Genomic DNA, 21053 nt, shown 5'->3' with positions numbered 1-21053 from the left:
AACCCAATAGGAGCATAGTTAGCATCTATGGTGGAAAAAAAGATGATGCAATAGATTTTGTTATGAGTCAGGTGCATTCCTATGCCAGTGTGTTGTACCAATCAACTACACACAAAAAATTACCCGAGTCAGTTGACTCATTATTTTTAGGTCAAATCTTCTGAGTCATTGCTGTTGTGACACATCTTTTAAGTTCTTCTGAGTAAAAAGACTCGTTTCATCGAATCTAACGAGTAAAATGACTCACACGGAATTACAATAATGAGTCATGAAATCGATGACTCATATTGCATCATCTCTATTTGACTCAGTAACTGTTATAAATGAGTCAACCGACTCATTTTATGTGACATGCGAGTCCAATGAGTCGATTATAATCGATCATGTAATAACTTCAAGCAAAGGAATTAACTATTTTTTCAGAAAATATTTTCTGAAATGTATTTCTGATTTTGTCGCGGATGGTAAATTGTATTTAATTGTATTTGATTTTTAGATATTTATAATTTCATACAATTTATGAAATATTCAGCTCTGTTATCAGAAGTCTTGAATAAATGAATAAATAATCTATTTCAAAACAGTTACCACATACATAAATACAATTTTACGACATGGGTATATATTAGAAGCATTGTCTCGTGATATGTAGTTAGGTATTAAGAATAAGTTAGGAATGGGTTAGGAATAGGTTAGGAATAGGATTATAGGCTACCGCAAGATATAGGATCTGATTCCCTACTCCGTCTACCGTCGTGCTGCATGCGTAAGTCAGTGACTGGATCAGCATGCTGACCAAGAGACTTTTCAATCATTTTGCGTTTCGATTCTCACACAGTGAGTCACTTGACTCAGCATACTGAGTCACTTGACTCATTTAATGACTTTAGTGAGTAAAAAGACTCAATATTCGGCAAAAGTGTGTCACCACACCGACAAACTGAAGACTCACGCAAATGAGTCATTTGACTCAGCTGTGTGACTCGGCTGTTTCTCTACTGAGTCAAGTGACTCAGTAAGCGTGAGAGAAAAGACTCAATAATTGGAAAAAGTGTGTCGCCTCACGGACAAACTGAAAACTCACGTAAATGAGTCATTTGACTCAGATTTTTTTTTTGTGTGTGTATCTTTATACATACTGAAGCCCATCCCCTCGCCCATCGCTGAAACATAACAAACACACACCCACACACACACACATGCACACACACACACATACACGCACACAAACACAAACACACACTCACACACACACAAACACACACACACACACCCGCACTCACTCACACACACACGAAAGCTCAGGTCTATGGAATAATGATGTCACCGCATCAGTCTTTTGTTATAGCTTGGGTTGGAACAGGGTGCGCGCACGAACACCCGGACCAGACTGATGAGATAGTCTAGAACCAGTTTCCATGGTAATGAATGGCAATGATATCACACTTTGGTACTCTATAAATATGAGTGATGAATTAAAATGAGAGGTCATTCTAATCTTTGGTCTTTTGTGATGAAGTGTATTCTGAACGAGGAACAGGGTCATATCCCTGATCATCTCCTGTTGGTAATCTTCGAAATGATTAGGCTGCCCTCTACAGTGATGCTTCTATTATCTCGGTGAAATCCATTACACACACAGACTTTGCTCCTAGATAACAGCTGTAGTCTTGTTTGCTATTCACCAAAAAAGTACAGGAAATAATCAGTTTAGAGTTGGGGTAAAATCAGCTGGACAGTGATTTAGTGAATATGCATGTACCAATTGGCAGTGATTGTCTTGGAAACTTAAGGGTCAAAGGTCAAGGTCAACTCAAACTTTCATTATTTCTCTAATATTGTAATATGTATGCAGTGACTGAGGTTTTTTTTTTATTGTTCTTGTTTTGTATGAGCCTGCATGTTATCTTGGTTTTGTAATTTTACATTTTTATATTTATGTAATACGGTATATGTGTATTTTTCATATTATTTTGTAAAAACATTTGTAATTCAGCCTCTGGCTGCGATCAATGATTTGTTGAATAAAGATACCATTAATATAATATATAATATATTACAATATAGTATAATGTAATATAATATAATATATATCTCCCTCCAGATGGATGGGAAATAAATCGCTGTAACAAAAAACGTTTATTTCATGAAAATCTCTCTGAAATTGCTGAGCGATCCAAAACCTAAGTAAAACAAAGCGATCCTAATAAAAGGTGGGTCTCACCTTTTATTAAGATCGCTTTGTTTTGGATAATTGTTTCAGCCATTTAAAAATTAATCTTCATTTTTTAAAATTAAATTCCTCTTAGATTAGGGCATATATTGCTCTTTCATAATATTATTTCAAAAGAGGTTTCTCATTATCTCACAAAAAAGTTGAAAACCTGAAGCATAGTCTCATGTTTTTTTCTAACTATCTCGCTAAGAATGAAAATCTGATTCCCCCATATCAACCAAAACTACACCATACCTTTTAAGACAATGTTTAAAGGGATCGTATAGTTTTGGTTGAGACCTAATTTCATGTTTCTAACATTTTTTGGTGAGATAATGAGAAACCTCTTATGAAATATGAAAGAGCATGTAATTCCATGAGGAATTCAACGTTTATTTGATGAAAATTGGTTTTGAAATGGCTGAGATATCCAAAACAGAGCGATTCTAATTAAGTGTGGGACCCATGGATGTTTCAGTCATTCCAAACCCGATTTCAATCAAATAAACTTTGAATTCCTCTTAAAATGGTATGCTCTGTACTATTTCATCAGTGTTTTCTTGGTATCTTGCAAAAAGTTAAAAGCCCAATTCTCATCTCCGACGATACTGTACCATCCCTTTAATACTTTCCCATCTTAAAAAGTCTGAGATGCCTCGATCGTCTCATCCATGCTACCACCGTCTCTGATATTGTGCTAATAATGAAGCCATGAAGAAATTTAGAATGGAAAATAGTTATTATGCTTTAAAGGGTGGAAAATCCGTTTGAGACGCCAGATTTACCAAACCCAATCTCTCGCAAAAATGGTGTCAGAATAAGCTAGTCAGTAAACGATTTATTTATTATATAACAACGCTCTTGCTCTGTTTGATCTTTTTTTTTTTTTTCTGTACGCCCATTTCCTTCCTTTCATAGTTTTCGTTACTGGGTTGTTTGTTTACCAAGACCAACATTTTTTTTTTCAAGGGACCTGTATTACAAGCTCTGCTTTGTAGTAGTTCCCCCATATTTCATGTTGTAAAATTGTCTTCTCTTGTCTTGCTATATTTAATTACGACGCTATAGTCTAGTCTTATGTTCAATCGATTGTATCACGTTATTTGTGTTTGAGATGTGGAGCAATAAAATCTATTAATCAAATCAACGCGGTGATCGGTTCAAAGATATCTTGGTTTTGACAGCACTATAATTATCGAAGCGCTTGTATGCTAGGGTGTCGTTTTTATTGTTTTATACATGACAACTTCATCATAGAGCTTGATCAGTAACCAAAGTTCAACGATATCTAAAAATAAGTCATCACAAAATCTGTTAAATGACGAGTCACGGGAGGGTTACATACACGGACACTTGACCCTCTTTTATTATCGTAAAACGTCACACTTATCACCTTTGCTCGATCGTTATTAGAAATCACAACCGATAGTAAGATCCTTGCATCAAATCAACCACTGTTCGTTTTTATGTCTAGTGAGGGGCTTATTTACTGCATTTATACATATTTACCTGCGAAGAATTCACTTTAGAATTAACGCACTTAATGTTGCATGATATATTGTTGCTTCTTTCTTATTGGTTGATGTTGTTTTGTATTTTCTGTTTTTAAGTCTGACTGGGAACTTGATTGACGACCAACCCAGATATATTTTTCGAGAGCACGCAGGCCTGGTCAGTTTCGCCCGGAAATAATGTTCTCTTTAACTTCAACTCGTGGTAAACTCGAGTCTGACTTCTACTATACAATAGAGGTGGGGTTCAGTAGCCGAGTGATGTCATTGTATTAGCGTACAACTTTTAGTGACTCGAAACTAATCCTCTTTGCACTTCCGGTAATCTGCCCGCATTTTACTGATTTCTTATCGAAATAACTTAATCTTGCCTTTAAAGGTACATGGGGAGTACGGGTTCAACTGCAAGACGATAACTTTAAGAGACCCTTGTTGTATGAGATGTCGTTTGCAGCTGTAAGGGTGCGAGAAGATTCACGATCCGAATATCTGAACAGTCGGTAACTCGATTCTTGAACCTGATTACAAACGAGTTTGAACTTAAGTGTGAAACCTCTCATGCTCAGTCCAATAATAGAATATCGAAAGTCAGGTGACAAGCGGTATAGATAATGTTACGTAAAAGACCGCTCGCGAGGGCGACATGGAGCTGCAGGCATTGAATATATGGGAAATCGACTGGAATGCATGTGACACGCTTGTTTGTTTTGTTTTGTTTTTGTTTTTTTCTAGCTTTCACGCCTCTGTACTTTCCGTTATATGCGTTACGCTCCTGGGACTGCCAGCAACTGTAACACGCAAGCAAAGGATCAGATAAGAAGGTTCACATAAAAAGAGGGTATAGAGCTTATAAGTTGAGCGAGGTTATTGTAGTGTGGAGCGGGCTCAGTTGGTATACTGGAAAGCAAGGCGTCACTGAACAGTAATCGCGACTCCATAGCCGCATCTGAAGGATAGGAGCAGCCGACAGACACCTGAATTTTATACATACACGTTGCAAGAAACACAAATTTTTAGTATCCAGCGCCTCTTTATGTTATCATGCTCCACGGGTTTTCTCGGTCATACCTGGTTTAGGAAATGTTGATCACCGGTGCGGCACAGTTCCATGGTGCGTAAGTTGTCGTCTGCGCTGTGTAAATCCTCATAACACACAGGAGTCACGTGGATCGTTGTGACGGTCCGGAGTTGTGATACCCTAAGTGAGGTAGGTGTACCGTTTATCAATGTTACAGGCTATTACTTCACGTCTTTGCAGACTTTGAAGTATGACTGTAGGACCATAATCTTCCCATTTGTGTAATCATTCTAAACTTAGCATGTATAGCAGTGGCGGATCCAGAGGGGGCGCAACCGGCGCACGCCCCCCCCCCTTTATTTTTCATTAAAAACAATAGAAATAAAAAGAAAAGCATGAAATGAAACCCGGAAGTGGCACCAGAAATATTAGTTGAGCCCCCGCCCCCCCCCCCCCCTTTATAGAATTCCTGGATCCGCCCCTGTGTTGGGCCCACACATGTATCTAGGGCCTATTTTGGCTCCATTGCACTTGTGCGCATGGATTGTAAGCACCCGGGTAGGCCTATTGCGTGATCGACTCGCAACGGGTTAAGGACGTGGGGTGGTTATGGGTAGGGCAGGTGAAGCGGAGTGACCACGCCCGAGGGGCGGGACCATGAGTGATAGCGGAGTGAAGGGGGAGGAGTTTATGGGGAGGGTGAGAAACTTGAAATCAATATTGCATGTAGCAATGTTTCAATTCAATTCAATGACTGGGAAACTTGTGTACAACATGCCTCTATCCATGGCAATTTTGAACGTGGTCTAATACATAGATTAAACATTATGCCTGCAGGTGGAGGTTCGAGCCCTAGAAACAATGAGAAGTTCTGTAACTGATTGTGAATGACTGTAGGAGGACAAGATATGTACATGCAGCTTATCGCATTTCCATAATCTGCAACTGTAACCTACGTCACGTCAACCCACGTCATAGACCCTGAATACTGTATAAAAGCAAGATATCTTTGAGGCATGATATTTTCGAGATTTGCAACTGGCGTTCAATGCATTAAAGCGCGCAGACAGGGACTTTCGCGTCCATTTTAATTTTGCAAATATTGGCTCTCGCCAAATTCGCGAAATCAAAATGCACGCGAAGATTTCTTGTTTGCAGTACATATACCGTAATATGAAAAACCATACTGCTTGTAAACACAAATCAGATTTCATTGTTCCATTGAGCTTTTGTTCAAGATACTATGACTCATCGCGATGCTCTATAGCACATAGCACACAGCATATCACCCACTCATGTATTGTCAACTCTGGCCAATGGCCAAAGGAATGGAGAAAATAACAGGAGTCTCATTTTCTATGAATTAACGAAGGTATATCCGCAATATACCCGTAGGCCTATATAACTTTGAAATTATACTGTGCGTTGATGTGAGCTCCCACGTGCACCATGCCTGGAAGTGTAATTCTCTCATAGGTATCGAGACGTTTGTGCTCATAACTTGACATACACGTAAAACATGACTTGTGATGTCCTGTCTGACAATATTCGTAGCTCATGTTTTGATGATGTGTGTCATTAAGTGATTGCTTCCTACACTGCTAGAGTATGGCAGTATCTATACAGCCTGCACTAACCTTCTGTGAGTGTCACGCGACTAGAAAGAGGAAACGGGGCATGATGAATATTTATTAAAGTCATAATTTACCATTTGCAGATGAAACAAAAACCCAGCAGCTTTGTGCTTTGAAATAGTTCTAAAATTTGAGTCAGGGATAGAAACAACCACTGTAAAATTTGAATCCGTATAATCGATGCTAAACATTGTTAAATACACAAAATGTGAACAATAGATATAATAAGAATGCTTTCAGACTAAACCATCTACAGTTATTGTTTATTGAGAAAAATACTAATATGTCATTATTTTTTAGCTTTATTGCGAAAATTTCATATGGTGGGATAATTTGTGATACAACAGACCTACACATACGCAAAAATGTGATATCTTGAACATTTTTAAAATCACTGCTCCCAAAGGTAAAATGGACCATTAATTCCTGAGCAACCAGAAGTTACAACTTTTGGTTCACTGTCTTATACAACATTTTATAGCCTTATTTCACACGCCCTCGAGCTGTTTGTAACGCCCGACGATCACATGCGAAAGGGTAGAGCCAAATCCTGAGTTGCCTCTCGCAGGCAGGCGAAAGGGTGGAGCCAAAGTTGAGAGTTGCCTCTCGCAGGCGAAAGGGCGGAGCCAAAACCGATGGGAGTCGCCTCTCGCAGGCAGGCGAAAGGGCGGAGCCAAAACTGTGGGAGTTACCTCTCGAAAGCAAAAGGGTGGAGCCAATGCTGGGATCAGTTGCCTCTCGCAGGCAACAGGGTGGATACAAAGGTGGGAGTTGCCTCTCACTGGTGGCTGGACTCCGTCTCACGGGGCGATATTCGTCTCTCCTCTCTTGTATAGTAGCATTTGACTTGGCAGTCTGGAGTTACAGAGTTCAGTGAACTCTCCTTCGAGACAGACGTTTCCGGCGTAGAATACAGGCTTTATGGTCTCATCCACACTGCTCAACAGCTATGCTGAAATAAAGATTATAGCCGCACTCATACTAAGGGGGGGGGGGGGGGTGGAGAACGAGAACGGAAGAGAGAACGCTGACACGGACAATCAAACCAGCAAACGAAAACAAGGAACTGGGCGATAACAGCATGACCTTGATCTGATTGCTCGTAAAGTTATAAAGAAAGCCTTTAATAGGGAGCTTTAGATTTTAGACGCGCGGACGTTCAAAGAGAAAAAAAACATGTTCTGAGCGTGCGCAGTAGCGCGGATCAAGTTACTGCGCACACTCAGATCATGTTTTTTTCTCTGTGAACGTCCGCGCGTCTAAAATCTAAAGCTCCCTATTATGATAACGGTAGAACCCATCATTTCATTCTCGTCCTTATTACAGACTGCACGTGATATCTCAAATCAACATACGGTAGCCCGCCCCGCTTCCCTTTATAGCCTGAAGTCACTCCATGCGAACTTGTACTTCATGACATGGCATAGTGCCATGTTTGCCGTCCATTGTTTCTAACATTATGTCTAGCTGTGTGTATAGTCATGATTTTCATGATGCCATGGGTTGTTTAACACAGATATAATTTCTTTAATCTGAGTTGTAGGCTATATGCAAGGACAACGGATACCGTATAGTGCCAAACAGCCACCAACCGTTATCTGTGTGACCGTTTAGAGCTAGTCACCAGACCACTTCCGGTTAGTTGAGGACAGAAGGTTACTGCCCTAGTCTCCCAACAAAAGCAAAGAAGCGAACAAAACACCACGAATTTGAACATCATTAGTTGTAATCCACACAAATGGGAAAAATGTTATGGAGGCCTAGTAGAATTGCTATCATAATAAGGTGAAGCTATATACTTAAAGTGTTCAGTAACAAGACCCACAGCTTTTTGCAACTATTTTTTGCAACATCATAATAAACATTTAAATAAACAAACAAACGAACAAATGCGGTCTTTAGTGTCTTTCTTGTCTTTGTTATTACTGGTCTATGTTATTACCGGTCTATGACATAAGGGACTTATGGAAAAGCTTACGATGGCGTACCATCTGCTGTAAATATAAATTATAGAATGTACAGGACTCCTGAATTATAGGGCAACGTCACAAGACAGTGAGAAAATGCCCCGTAGTCTCCATTTCTTGTGAATATGCAGTATGTTTTCAAAAGTGTCCTGGTGATGGCGTATGTCACCATGAATGTTGGTGATGGTGTGACGCTATTTTCTCCAAAGGATGAAACATGTTTTAATGATGTGCAGCTGGTCGTTGATAAAGTATACAGACATAAATTTCGTAATCCATTTTATTTGCAAGACGACATTAAATTTGCTATACTCAGAAACTAGTTAAATTCAGATGTACCTCGAGGATATACTGTAAAAGTGGAAATTTTCGCGCATTTCGCCCAACCAGAAACTAGCGCGAAAATAAAAACACGCGAATATTTTTGCTTGCCATACGTTCCTGTGCGTGATGTCTTGATCCCGCGGAATTAAAAACACGCGAAACTCTTTTGACCCGGCCTACCGCGAAAAATTAGTCGCGCGAAAATATCCACTTTTACAGATAAGCGAACTTCGAGGATAAGTCCTATGGGTCGCCAAGTGTTGCACGGTCGATTTCATAACGGAAAGACTGATTTCGTAACGAAATCGACCTTTCAACATTTGGCGACTCATAAGAGCTTATCCTCGGAGTTAGCTTATCTTCAAAGTAAAGGATCACCATCCAAACCTATTGATAACTATTGTTTGTTTCAGAAAGGTTGTAGTTTGCTAGTAGTTATTGGGAAAGATGTAAAAATATCACTATTATCGAACTCCATAAACAGGTGTACCACAAAAAAAAAAAACAACAAACAATCATCATCATCATCATAAAATATAAAAATGCTGTCACCCAAAGTCATGGATGAGGCAAGTACTCCGTCAAAATTGTGGGAGATTCTTCTTGAGTCTGCAGAAGTTAAAGGCACGACGGGGAGTGGTCATCCAACGAAAGACAGTTCTCTGAGAATTCATTATTGAAAACAACAAATGTTGCAGCGTTCAATTCTTGCACCTTGTTGCATACTATTCAGAAGGCTGAGAATTCATGCGGACTCTCTTCAATCTGGAAGTAGATCCATCTGAAAAATTACTTTAATTCTACAATGAAAAGATGAAAATGCTAGTGCAGACAGACTATTATTCTCACCAAACGTTTAAAAGTGTTAGACACGGAACATCGTGAGATATGACACTAGTCTGAAGAGCGTCGTAAGTTTCAATGTGATGGAGATCACCATGCTGACGTCATCAGATGGTATTTGTTTGTGAGAAGGCGGTAAGTATACATGCCAGTTGTTTTATGTTATTATGTCATACATCTGCACAAACCACTTGCCCATCACTGTGAATGTGGTGCTCTGCTGTCCCGTTACAGGTTACTTGTACCGGTTGGACACCGACATGGGTGACGACATCGACAACGTTCAATTTCCAGGGCGGGTCGCCCCGCGAAAGTTCAAACTCATCGTCGAGCCCTTGACCGTGATCTTCATGCTGGCGTACGGGTTGCTCAACACGCTGAGAGTCGAATATTTGGACAAACGACTGATGCAGGAGGTTAACTTCACACGGACATCTAGTAACACCAGTCTCGTCTGCTCGCTCAACGAGTCATCTCATGACTACGAGCTCTACGTAGAGGTGCAAGACCAGACGTCCTATTGGACGCTCTACCTAGCCGTCGCTCAAGCCGTTCCAGCACTGGTGTCGGCCAACGTCCTCGGCGCTGTCAGTGACTTAAAGGGAAGACGCGTTGCAATGGTGTTCCCTATCATCGGCTATATCATTTACTCCATCATTAACGCCTTGACTGCCATCTTCCACTGGCCTCTATACATCCTCATCATTGGAGCTGTGCCGCTAGGGATGTGCGGCGACTTTTTCACGCTGGTGGCGAGCTCGTTCGCTTACGTCGCCGACACGACGACGCCCAAACAGCGAACCTACCGAATGGTGATCCTTGAATGCATGACGTCACTCAGTCCCGGGATCGGACAGGTTGCCGTTGGATTCATGGTGCAGAAGACGGGATTCCCGCCGGTCTATTTCCTTATTACAGGTCTCATGCTCGTTTGCCTCGTGTACCTCTACTTCCTCCCCGAAAGCCTCACGAAGGCAACCGCCAAGTCAACGAACGCTAATTCGGCCACTCGGGAACCTTCGCGCAGAAGCTTCAACGTGGCGAAATTTTTCAGGAGTCTGGCCGATCTCTTCCGACCGGACGAGAACGGGCGATGCTGGAAGATGATTTCATACAATGTGATCCTCTTCGAATTCGTCCTTCTCATCGTCTCTTTTCTCTCTATTAGTGTCCTGTTTGCAACAGGTAAAGTCGTAGCCCCTTATAACAATAATAACAATAGTGATAATAATAATAATAATGATAATAATAACAATAATAATAATAATAATAATAATAATAATAATGATAACAATAATAATAATAATAATAATAATAATAATAATAATAATAATAATAATAATAATATTGGTAATGATGATAATGATAATAACCTCTGGTCATAAGCAGAGTTTCTTAGTCTTGCCCACGTTCCGTTACTATCTAAATTCCTTAGATTGGAAGTCAATCTGAAAGATTGTGGACAGGAACAAATCCAAAATTGGACTGAGAAAATAGATTAACTTCTAAATCTATAAGATTAAGATTGTTGATATAATGTTGGATTTTGCTCATATTTCAATCTAAGGAATTCATAGAGTATAAGGAGAGAGTGCCTAATATATCGTGTACCTATAACCTTGAAAAGTCGGAGGAATCATATAAACCTTAAAACTATGTCAGTAAATGTATGATAGAGGGGAATATGTCATTTTTACTAAGCATTGAATCGTGTAGAATTCTCAATCTTTACATCATTACAGTGACGCAGCAAATAGCCGTCCTCCTTACCTACATGACAGCACATGATTTTCACCCAAACTTTAGAAAACAAGATTTGTAACGGAATCGTTCAATTTTTCCCCAATTGCATTGAAGTATTTTACATTTAGGCTCCCTTTTTCTGCATTTAATGGTTTATTTGCATATAATCTTTGGGGTTGATTCCCGTTTGATATGATCAGATGATAATGCCATGGTAAGTGTATGGATACCATTTGTAAGTAATACTGGATTTTAGGTCGCTGAATTTAAAGCCATTGATACCTGAAATTTAGACAGACATCTCCCCTTTCCATCTTTTCCCCTTTTTACCAATGTTTATATCCTTCTCTCTCTCGCTAACTTCAACTTTTTTATCTTCTTTCAATGAAATTCAACTCAGGTGAACCGTTTTGCTGGTCCCCTGCGCAAATCGGACTTTTCAACGGCTTAACGTTCATTTTTGCGGGATTTGGTAAGTCCTCAGCGAGAAACGCAAAAAATGGGGATTCTTTTGAAACAGTCTGCTTACATAAGGATTATCCATAATACATGCATAAATGTATGTATGTACGTACGTATGACGGTATGTTCTTGTGTGTGCATGCTTTACCGAATGTGTGTCATTTCGTATGTATGTGTGCATGTTTGTAACTATAGCAACCTTTAATGGAAGCCTTGTGGTATGCTGGTAGAGATTGTGTGTTAAACAAGATGTTCCCAAGTTTAAATCTACTGGTTGTTTTCGTCTCTTGACAAGAAGTGTTTACCAAAGATATCCCTCTTCACGTTCTCCTCTCGATTATGGGGTGATAACGATAAATTATGTATTTTGTACTTCAAATTGATGATTTCTCGAATTCCTACAAAGTTGCCTTTTGCGTGGGCCTCTCTTTTTTAATTCCACACTAATTTTTATTCTGTTTCTTAAAACAGCTTGATATATTTTGTTATATACTTTCTTATTTCTCTTTTCCCCTCTAAGATGTAAGTTCATTTATTCTGAATAAGGCCTACATTGATTTCTTGCCATTATTGTACTTGAAAGAATCTAAATTCATTTTGGAATTAAGATCTAAGTTGAATTGTACTGAATGGAATATACATCATCTTTGGGTCTTTGATATAAATGGATTCGATTCAGTAACATCACTCAGGCACATGATGTATCATAATTATGGAAATGCTGAATGTAGAATGCTTCTTGAATGATAGCTTTATACAATCATATCAAGATTTTAATCGCAAAACGAATTAACTCCGTTCTTGTTAAGTTGAGATATTTGTGATTAGGGCTGCTGAAAACAGAAAATAATAAGAAAATATAGGATATTTGTAATCATAACTTTTAGAATACTGTTGTATACTTGTTGTCTAACATTACTGGAAAGATTAAATTTTGCTCTATCTGATGATGAACATTCTTTGAAATGTTTAAAAATGGCGCTTAGCTCATATTTTGCTATAAAACTCTTAACATAAATTCTTTATCTTCTGATGTTGAACCACGTGTGCCCAGGTCTGGTGGTCGGTGGTTACGTCATCAGAATCTGCTGCTCCGATCATCTCACTATGCAGTTCTCCATTCTCTCCTTCATGGCTTCCCTCCTCATGCTGGCCTTCGCCAAGAATGACGTCATGATATTCCTGGGTACGTCAGGGTGCGCATGGATGGGCAAAAGAATCCGATGGTTTCTGAAATTCACACAATATTCGCAATACACGTTTCATGTGACATATTCTGGTTTAAAGGAAACGTAAACCCAACAGCAATGTGGACTGAGTGAAAGCAGCAACATTAGTAGAACATATCAGTGAAAGTTTGAGGAAAATCGGACGATGGATGCAAAAGTTATGAATTTTCAAAGTTTTGTTGTTGGAACCGCTGGATGAGGAGACTACTAGAGGTTATGACGTATGAGTGGATAACAATATAAAGAAAATATAAAGAAAATTCCACAAAAATTCATTTTTCATGAAAATGACAAATTCCATCAACTTGATACTGACATATGTTAAGGGTAGCAATTATCCCCATTGCTTTCTGAAAGCGGTTACTCAAGTGCTCTTTCATAATGCTAGAAAAGTGAAGTTTTGTTGAATTGTTGTCCACTCATACGTCATAACCTCTAGTAGTCTCCTCATCCAGCTGTTCCAACACCAAAATGTTAAAATTCATAACTTTTGCATCGATTGTCCGATTTTCCTCAAACTTTCACTGGTGTGTTCTACTGATGTTGTTGCTTTCACTCAATCCACGTTGTTGTTTTGGGTTTACGTTCCCTTTAAACCAGAATATGTCACATGAAACGTGTATTGAGAATATCGTGTGAGTTAAATTGCAAGAATAAATATATCCGTTTTACTTTCGATTTGAAATATCTTGTCTGCTGAACATGAAGGGAAATGAAATGAAGAAAATATAAAAGGTATATGTGATAATTCGAGTAATGTATTAGAGGAAAAATGGGAAAAGAAAATTGGATTCCATCGGAATGTATGCAATGATATTCATTGTTAAGAGCGCGGCATCATTGAAGAGATTTTATTGTTCTCTTTTTGATGATGACCTAAATCTATCAATCCTTTTATCAATTTATCTATCTGTCTGTCTATCTATCTATCTATCGATCTATCTATCAATCTATCTATGTATTTTTCTATCGATCTCTACACCAGTAACGGCGGTGGGATGTCTGCGAATGCTGGCGATGCCGATCTGCCGCGCCAAGATGTCCAAACTGGTCTCGCCCAGTGATCAAGGTATGAATGATTCTCCTTAATACACATGTTCAGCTCCAGTATATTCTGTCTGCTGTAAAGAAAGTACTTGCGGTAGATGGGAACGTGGAGCTCAATGATAGGAATATGACCTTAAAGACACAATTTACCATTTTGCAGATGAAACAGAAACTCAGTTTTAGTGCTTTGAAATAGTTCTAAAATGTGAGTTAGGGATAGAAACAACCAATGTAAAAATTTGAACCAGTATAATTAATGTTAATTATTGTTGAATATACAAAATGTGAACAATGGTTATAATAAAAATGTTTTCAGAGTTAATCATCTGCGGTTTAGTGACAAAAATAGTAGAAGATGTACTCGTATACCATGGAGCTACAGTGTTGTAGATTCATGATTATACACTACAAAATATCAATTGTAAACGTGTTTCCTCCCATCGACTCTCTGCACAGGAATCCTCTTTGCTTGCAGTGGCTGCATTCAGAGCGTCGCTACCCTCCTCTCGCCTCTCATCTTTAACGCCCTCTACCCACTCACGCTGCGTGTGTCGAATGGCTTCAGCTTCGTTGTCATGGCAACCACTCTTCTTGTTCCAGTCGCGATTACTGCGTAAGTTAACACTTATTTATTGTTATTGTTATTATTATTGTTGTTGTTGTTGTTATTATTATTATTATTATTATTATTATTGTTATCATTATTATTATTATTATTATTATTATTATTATTATTATTATTATTATTATTATTATTATTATTATTATTATAGGTTTTCCCATTCATTTTCAAACTTTTTTCATTCAATTTCACAAATTTTTACTTCAATTTCGTCGCGGAATGTCGAGAGTAGGCCAATCTTACTTTCAAATTCGTCTTTCGCCGTTCATTTTCAAATAAAGGCCATTCAATTTAGTGATTTGGCATACATTTTCGTCATTTACAGTTCAAATTCGTCAGTCTCACTCGCAGCACTCAAAACAGCAGAATCGATTTCGTCTTTTGTCAATCATTTTCGTTAAATTTTCAGTCATATTCGTCTCATATCTCTACTCGGTGTAATTTTCCAGTCATTCATGTATTCTTTTTTTCCTGTAAACGTACACATTTTACATTCAGGAGTTAACATACACCTAAGTACCCCCCCCCCCACACACACACACATACGCAGAACCACAGATACAGACACACACACACACACACACACAAGCAATCCGAGTACACACTGATACAAACATACATGTACGTATACCGTCTCGCAAACGAAAACACTGACAAACGATTTCTAGGCAAACATGATTAAGGACAAAATTTAAGTGTAGAATTATCGCCTCTTTAATATCAAAGAATGGATAACATAATTATGTTTGCTACTTTCCAGGGTACAACATTTAAACATTGCTTCATGCATTATGATGCGAAAACCTGAACATTAGGAGTTGAAGTTCAAAATGTGACACTGACATACTGTCCTGGGTTCTGACTTTTGACTGTCGTTTATCCTTCAATCATTTTCGTTGGCAGTCTTGTTTTTTGTGTATTGTTAAAGCAAATGGTTAGGGAATAATGTGTACCGATACAGTTTACGAGAGAAACTAAAAATATGTCGACTTAAAGTTGGTTCACCATCAAAATAAAGAATCGACAACATCTGACTAATTTGAATGAAAAATTCATGAAATTGTGTGAACAAACATGAACAAAGACGAATTTGATCTTCACATTCTGCGATCCGTCAGCGGGAGGGACGAATTTGAATGAAAATTGACGATTGTGAATGCTATGTCTTAGAAAATGTTTGACGAAAAACGAATTACAATGACAATTGACGAAATTGAAGTTAGGATTTGCGTTTCACCTGCTTCTCGGGACGAAATTGAATAATAAATCTTTGAAATTGAATGACAAAAGTGCGAAAATGGATGGGAAAACCTATATTGTTATTATTATTATCATCATCACCATCGTGCTTTCACCAATACTTTATTATTGTTTCTTTGTTTTTGTTTTTGTTTTTTGTTTTTGCTGGAGTTGATTTGTTTGTTTTTCTGTCTCTCTGTCGTCTCATGACAAAAACTTGGGAAATGAGTTTTAGACGAATTCTTCTTAGTGATTTTCAGAAATGGGATGAGGAACTAATGCTAAGTTTTGCACCGTAATCCGGATTACCATCTGAGTCCAAGCACCGTTAAACTTTTCAAATATTGCAATAAAAGTGTAGTTGCTTAACCTGAAAAAGAAGAGCAAGGAGAAGGCAGCGAAGAGGACAAGCGATATTAAAGTAGCGTGGTTGATATTCTGTCTCCAAAAAAGAATAATTCGCTAAAACAGCGATGAAGATTTTTTTCGTTGTTGTTGTTGTTGTTGTTGTTGTTGTTGTTGTTTTTTTTTTTTTTTTTACTGATGTATCATAAGGATATAAATTTACTCGAATAGAAGTTGTTTCATCATGTAGCATGGCGAAATGTCCATATTTTGAGCTCCCTTTTAATCTTTACATGCAGTTCATTTCGTTTCTCTTTCTCATGATTTTTTTTTCTTTTAATTTCTAATCGTCCCTTTACGTCACACAGGGCGCTCCAGATAGACGACCGTCGAAACAAACCCGTGAAGTACGCACCGGTCCAATGAACATGATGTGTGAGCAATATACTATCTGGCTGACAAGTTACCGTACTCTACCAACCACCACTACTCGAAGCTATTACCGCATGAGCTAATGAGCTATATTAAAGCTGGATGTTTTTAGCTATAGTGGTGATGAGAATTTAGACAGGGCTCGTTCAGGAGAGGTCGCAATGGAGAACTGATGGAGAATATCTCTAATACCATGCAAAAGGGGAGGCGAATTGGCGAGACAACGAGAAACATAACAACTCGCCCAGTGATAACCTACCGTCACTAGATCTATTTGTATTTTTACGGTTAAACCGACCGGACGAGTGGTCTGCCAAGTGAAAAAGACATGGTGGCTATGACAGATTGCAGCTGTACTAGATTATTGCATGATGAGCAGATTATTTCTGGACAGAACGAAAGCACATAGGCACCTTAATGCGTATAATGTACATAAATGACGCTTCCCGGCTCTGCAATAATAATGTGACCTTTTCGGCAGCAAACGGAAGTATGTGCTTGCATTGATATTTCCCTCAAGGAGAGGTTGTCCTCTTCTATAAACATTCCCCAACAGCCGGTTCTCTTTTACGGAGGTTAACATCTGCTTCCAGACCGCTGTCTGTCTGTCTGTCTGTCTGTTTCATTACTTATTTTTTACGAATACAACGGAATTTATAACGGGTAGTCTAGTAGACTCTATAAAATGACAGATTTTGTGGTACTATGTAATTGCATCATTTCATATATAACTCCTGAAGTCATTTTAGAATGACGTTCAGGTCAAAATTTAGAATTACAATGGAGATTGTGTCAATGTTTATACTATCATCTAATTGAAAACAGACCGTAGTGTTCATACAGGCCCATTTTCTACGCATTGGATGAAACACGCTGTGTGTGTATAGGCATTTTGTTTTGGTCTACATCAAACTCCAAAGCGTGAAATGAAGAAGCGTGACATGCTTTTCTATTTTCTAGAAAATAATGTTCTCCTTTAAGTTACCTTCCGACAAAGTGATTATCGGTTCTCGGAAGAAAAGTGTCATATTATTCAGCAGAGACTCCAACCCAAAGCACCTTCTGATCTGGAGATTCTCCCGCCTGAAACCCCTAGCAAACGGGAGACTCCAACTTGATGTGTGCGAAGCGCGAAGTTCCTAGGGTTCTAGATGCTCTCTTGTGCTATCTAAGGCTTATTTTTTCAACATACGATAGAAATAAGTAAGAAATCCCTTCCAACGGGAGACAAAGAGCCAGGGCGGGAGAAATTAGATCTCAAACGGGAGAACGGGAGATTTTGCAAAAATGGGTTTTCGGCGGGAGATCTCCCGTCGAAAACGGGAGAGTTGGAGTCTCTGATTCAGACGTTTGGAAGGCAATAGCGTCCATCATTAATAGATCACAGAATACATTTTATTGTAAGCGATTGCCTTTCGCTCGGTTCCAAGAGAAATCAAGGAGAAAGCGAGACTTATGAGCCACTTTAAGCCTCAGCAGAATTGTTCGTTATGTTGAGTGTTCAATGCAATAATGTATCATCGCCACGATACATTTCATGTTTTAGTATGATACGCACACAGCATCCGAAGATTATGGAAAGTATCTATCCATATTTATGTTATATAATATACATGCATAATAAGATATATTCGTTGAACAAGATCTAATTTGTATATGGTAACTTAATGTTCTGCCTTTTTTTTTTGTTCTTTTTTTTTTAAATTCCTCTACGTTGTTCAGTGATTGCGTAATTCTAATCAAGTTGATTGTTGTAAATATTGTGATCCTGAATAATTTTTCAATGAAACATAAATAAAAAAAAAAGATATATTAGTCGCTGGGGCGATAAGACCTCTTATCTACAAAATGTCAAATGTTCAGGAGAGCCAAAAAACATAGCAGCCAAAGCACTATAGTGAATGGGATAGCCTTTCCTTTCACATGCCATGGTTGCTTTATTTTTGGAGTAAGACAGTTGGGATTTGGACAGAACATCACTCAACCCATTGTTTGAACATCAATCCAAAAAACTGCAGATACAAGGTCCTTACATATGTTTTTTTTTTTTCATTTCCGGTGGAATTTACGTCACAAGCATTCCTGTATACAGCGTATATACATTGCGTGAATGTGCTCATGCGTTTATGTGTTATAATTTATCTATGTGCACGTAAGAACAGCGAAAAAAAAAAAATGGGTGTACAATATTGTCAAGCCATGTAGGTTTGATCGGGTCTAAAGTCGCATCATTAAACAGAGAAACATGCACAAAAATGTACCTACAGATACTACGTACCAAGCACTGCCAACCCTCTTTGGCACGTCAGGGAGATGACGCCAATACGACGATAGAGGTCGCTAATCAGCAACATTCGTCCTGCCGGGTTGTGTGTATAAACAGTTGACGTGTTCATAGAATTAGGGTATGAACTTGGAAGATCAGATGTCACATGTACAGTGGCGGATCAACGGGGGGGGGGGGGGGGGGGGGTTACACCCCCCCCCCCCCCTTAGGGTGCCAAGTAAAAATGTGCATAGGAAAACGCCATCATAATAATAAATTATGTCTAGACTTAAAGGGGAAGGCTAGTAACTGATCAGTGGGAATCACTGATCAGTTACTAGCTTTCCCCTTTAATCCACAGTTACTAACTAGACTCACCAACATGACCAAAGTGTCCTGACTCACTAACTTAAAGGTCCTGTTTACCTTTGGGAGCAGTGATTTCAAAAATGTTCAAGATATCACATTTGATGCATATGTGTAAGTCTGATCATGTGTCACAAAACATCCTACCACATGAAATTTTCGCAATAAAGCCTAAAATATAAAGAGATATCAGTGTTTCTCTCAATAAACCGTAACTGTAGACGGTTTAATCTGGAAACATTCTTATTATAACTGTTGTTCACATTTTGTGTATTTAACAACACTTGACATCGATTATACGGGTTCAAATTTTTACAGTTTTTGTTTCTATCCCTGACTTACATTTCAGAACTTTTTTAAAGCACTAATGCTGGGTTTTTGTTTCATCTGTAAATGGTAAATTATGTCTTTGATAAGTTAATAACCAAACACAATTATGATAACTCTGGATATAAATGTGTATTAAAATGTCACTTGATCTAAAAAGACGTTATCATGGACTGCTTTTTATGGTCTCCATTGCGTTAGCACATACCAGGAAAACATCCCTTACGGGGGTTTAAATCGCATTGCGGACGATGTGGACATCGTCGTTGGGTCAAACCCAGGGACCGCGGAGCCGGGGGGGGGGGGGCTGCAGCACCCCCCCCCCCCCCCCATTATTTGAGCAAAAAAAAAAAGATAAAGCATAGAGCATGCAAAATAACTAATAATCATATGCTTAAAATCACAAGCTGGCAACCCTAAAAATGAAAATCTTCCTACTGTAGGAGGGGGGATACCCCCCTCCAAAACACCCTCCCCCCCCCGATCGCTACGCTCCCTCGCAATACCCATGCAGCTCAGGCCCTGAACCCCCCCCCCCCCCCCCTTGGTAAAAAAGCTAGATCTGCCCCTGATGTACCTATTAGTGTGGTACACAGAGTTATGTTCGTACAATATACATATACAATGTATCTCAACGATGTGTATCAACTCTCAGAAAGAATGATTCTCTTTAACGCTTTGGTATGTTCCAAGTGTATAATATGGACATGAGTGCGTACGTATGATGGGGGGGGGGGGGGGGTGAGCAAATGACAGAAAAAAGCAACTACATGTGGTATATAGAACAGTACATTAAATTACTGGCACCCGATAGCACATCGCCATAAAATCAATTCATGCCACAACCAGTCGTGATAATAAGAGTTAAAACCATCATCATACTGTATACATCATTAGATACTTATGTAACGATTCATTACATCAGGCAATGTCAGAACGCCTAGTTCCACTGTTCAGGCTAGGATAAATTGACATTCATGCAGTCGCAACTTCTCTGACATAATCACATGACTACATTGGAGTGTATACTTGATACACTTTCAATTATACCGGTAGTTTTTTTGTTTTTGTTTTTCTTATCCTTTACAAATTGTGGTTCGGAAAATTCTGACGACTGTATTTAAAAAAAAAAAAATAATCATGTCATATCATTTTGCTTAAGTGAATTACAACTCTGACACAGTAAAATTTGCAGCTGCAGGAAAAACTGAACAATAGCATAACTCGAGATTCAACACAACAGATGACGAGTTTTCATTTTCATGATAACGTTCCATCACGTAAATGTTAAATTTGACCATTCCAGATATTCAATGTATGGTTGTTTTATGCAATATTATGTTATATTGTGTGCATATGAATTCCTTTGGAGTCTGTACAGATGGCAGAATATGAGGGATGAAACTTCAAATGTTGCCTGCCCTGATTAAACTAGATATTATCCTTCATGATATTCTTGATAA

General features: G+C 38.7%; 1 protein-coding gene across 1 annotated transcript; it reads left to right on the top strand.

The window, feature by feature from the left end:
- Positions 1 to 5401: 5401 nt before the first annotated feature.
- On the top strand, positions 5402 to 16625 carry LOC140246835 (lysosomal proton-coupled steroid conjugate and bile acid symporter SLC46A3-like). The gene is made up of 8 exons (XM_072326164.1): positions 5402 to 5443; positions 6947 to 7142; positions 9747 to 10697; positions 11656 to 11727; positions 12772 to 12903; positions 13932 to 14015; positions 14450 to 14606; positions 16568 to 16625. Exons 1-8 carry the CDS (start codon positions 5402 to 5404, stop codon positions 16623 to 16625), a joined length of 1692 nt encoding a protein of 563 aa, XP_072182265.1.
- Positions 16626 to 21053: the final 4428 nt, after the last annotated feature.

Source organism: Diadema setosum, chromosome 3 (genome assembly GCF_964275005.1).
Source record: "Diadema setosum chromosome 3, eeDiaSeto1, whole genome shotgun sequence".
Taxonomy (NCBI): domain Eukaryota; kingdom Metazoa; phylum Echinodermata; class Echinoidea; order Diadematoida; family Diadematidae; genus Diadema; species Diadema setosum.
Note: the sequence above shows the minus strand (reverse complement) of the source record. Positions and strands in the feature narration are given on the sequence as shown.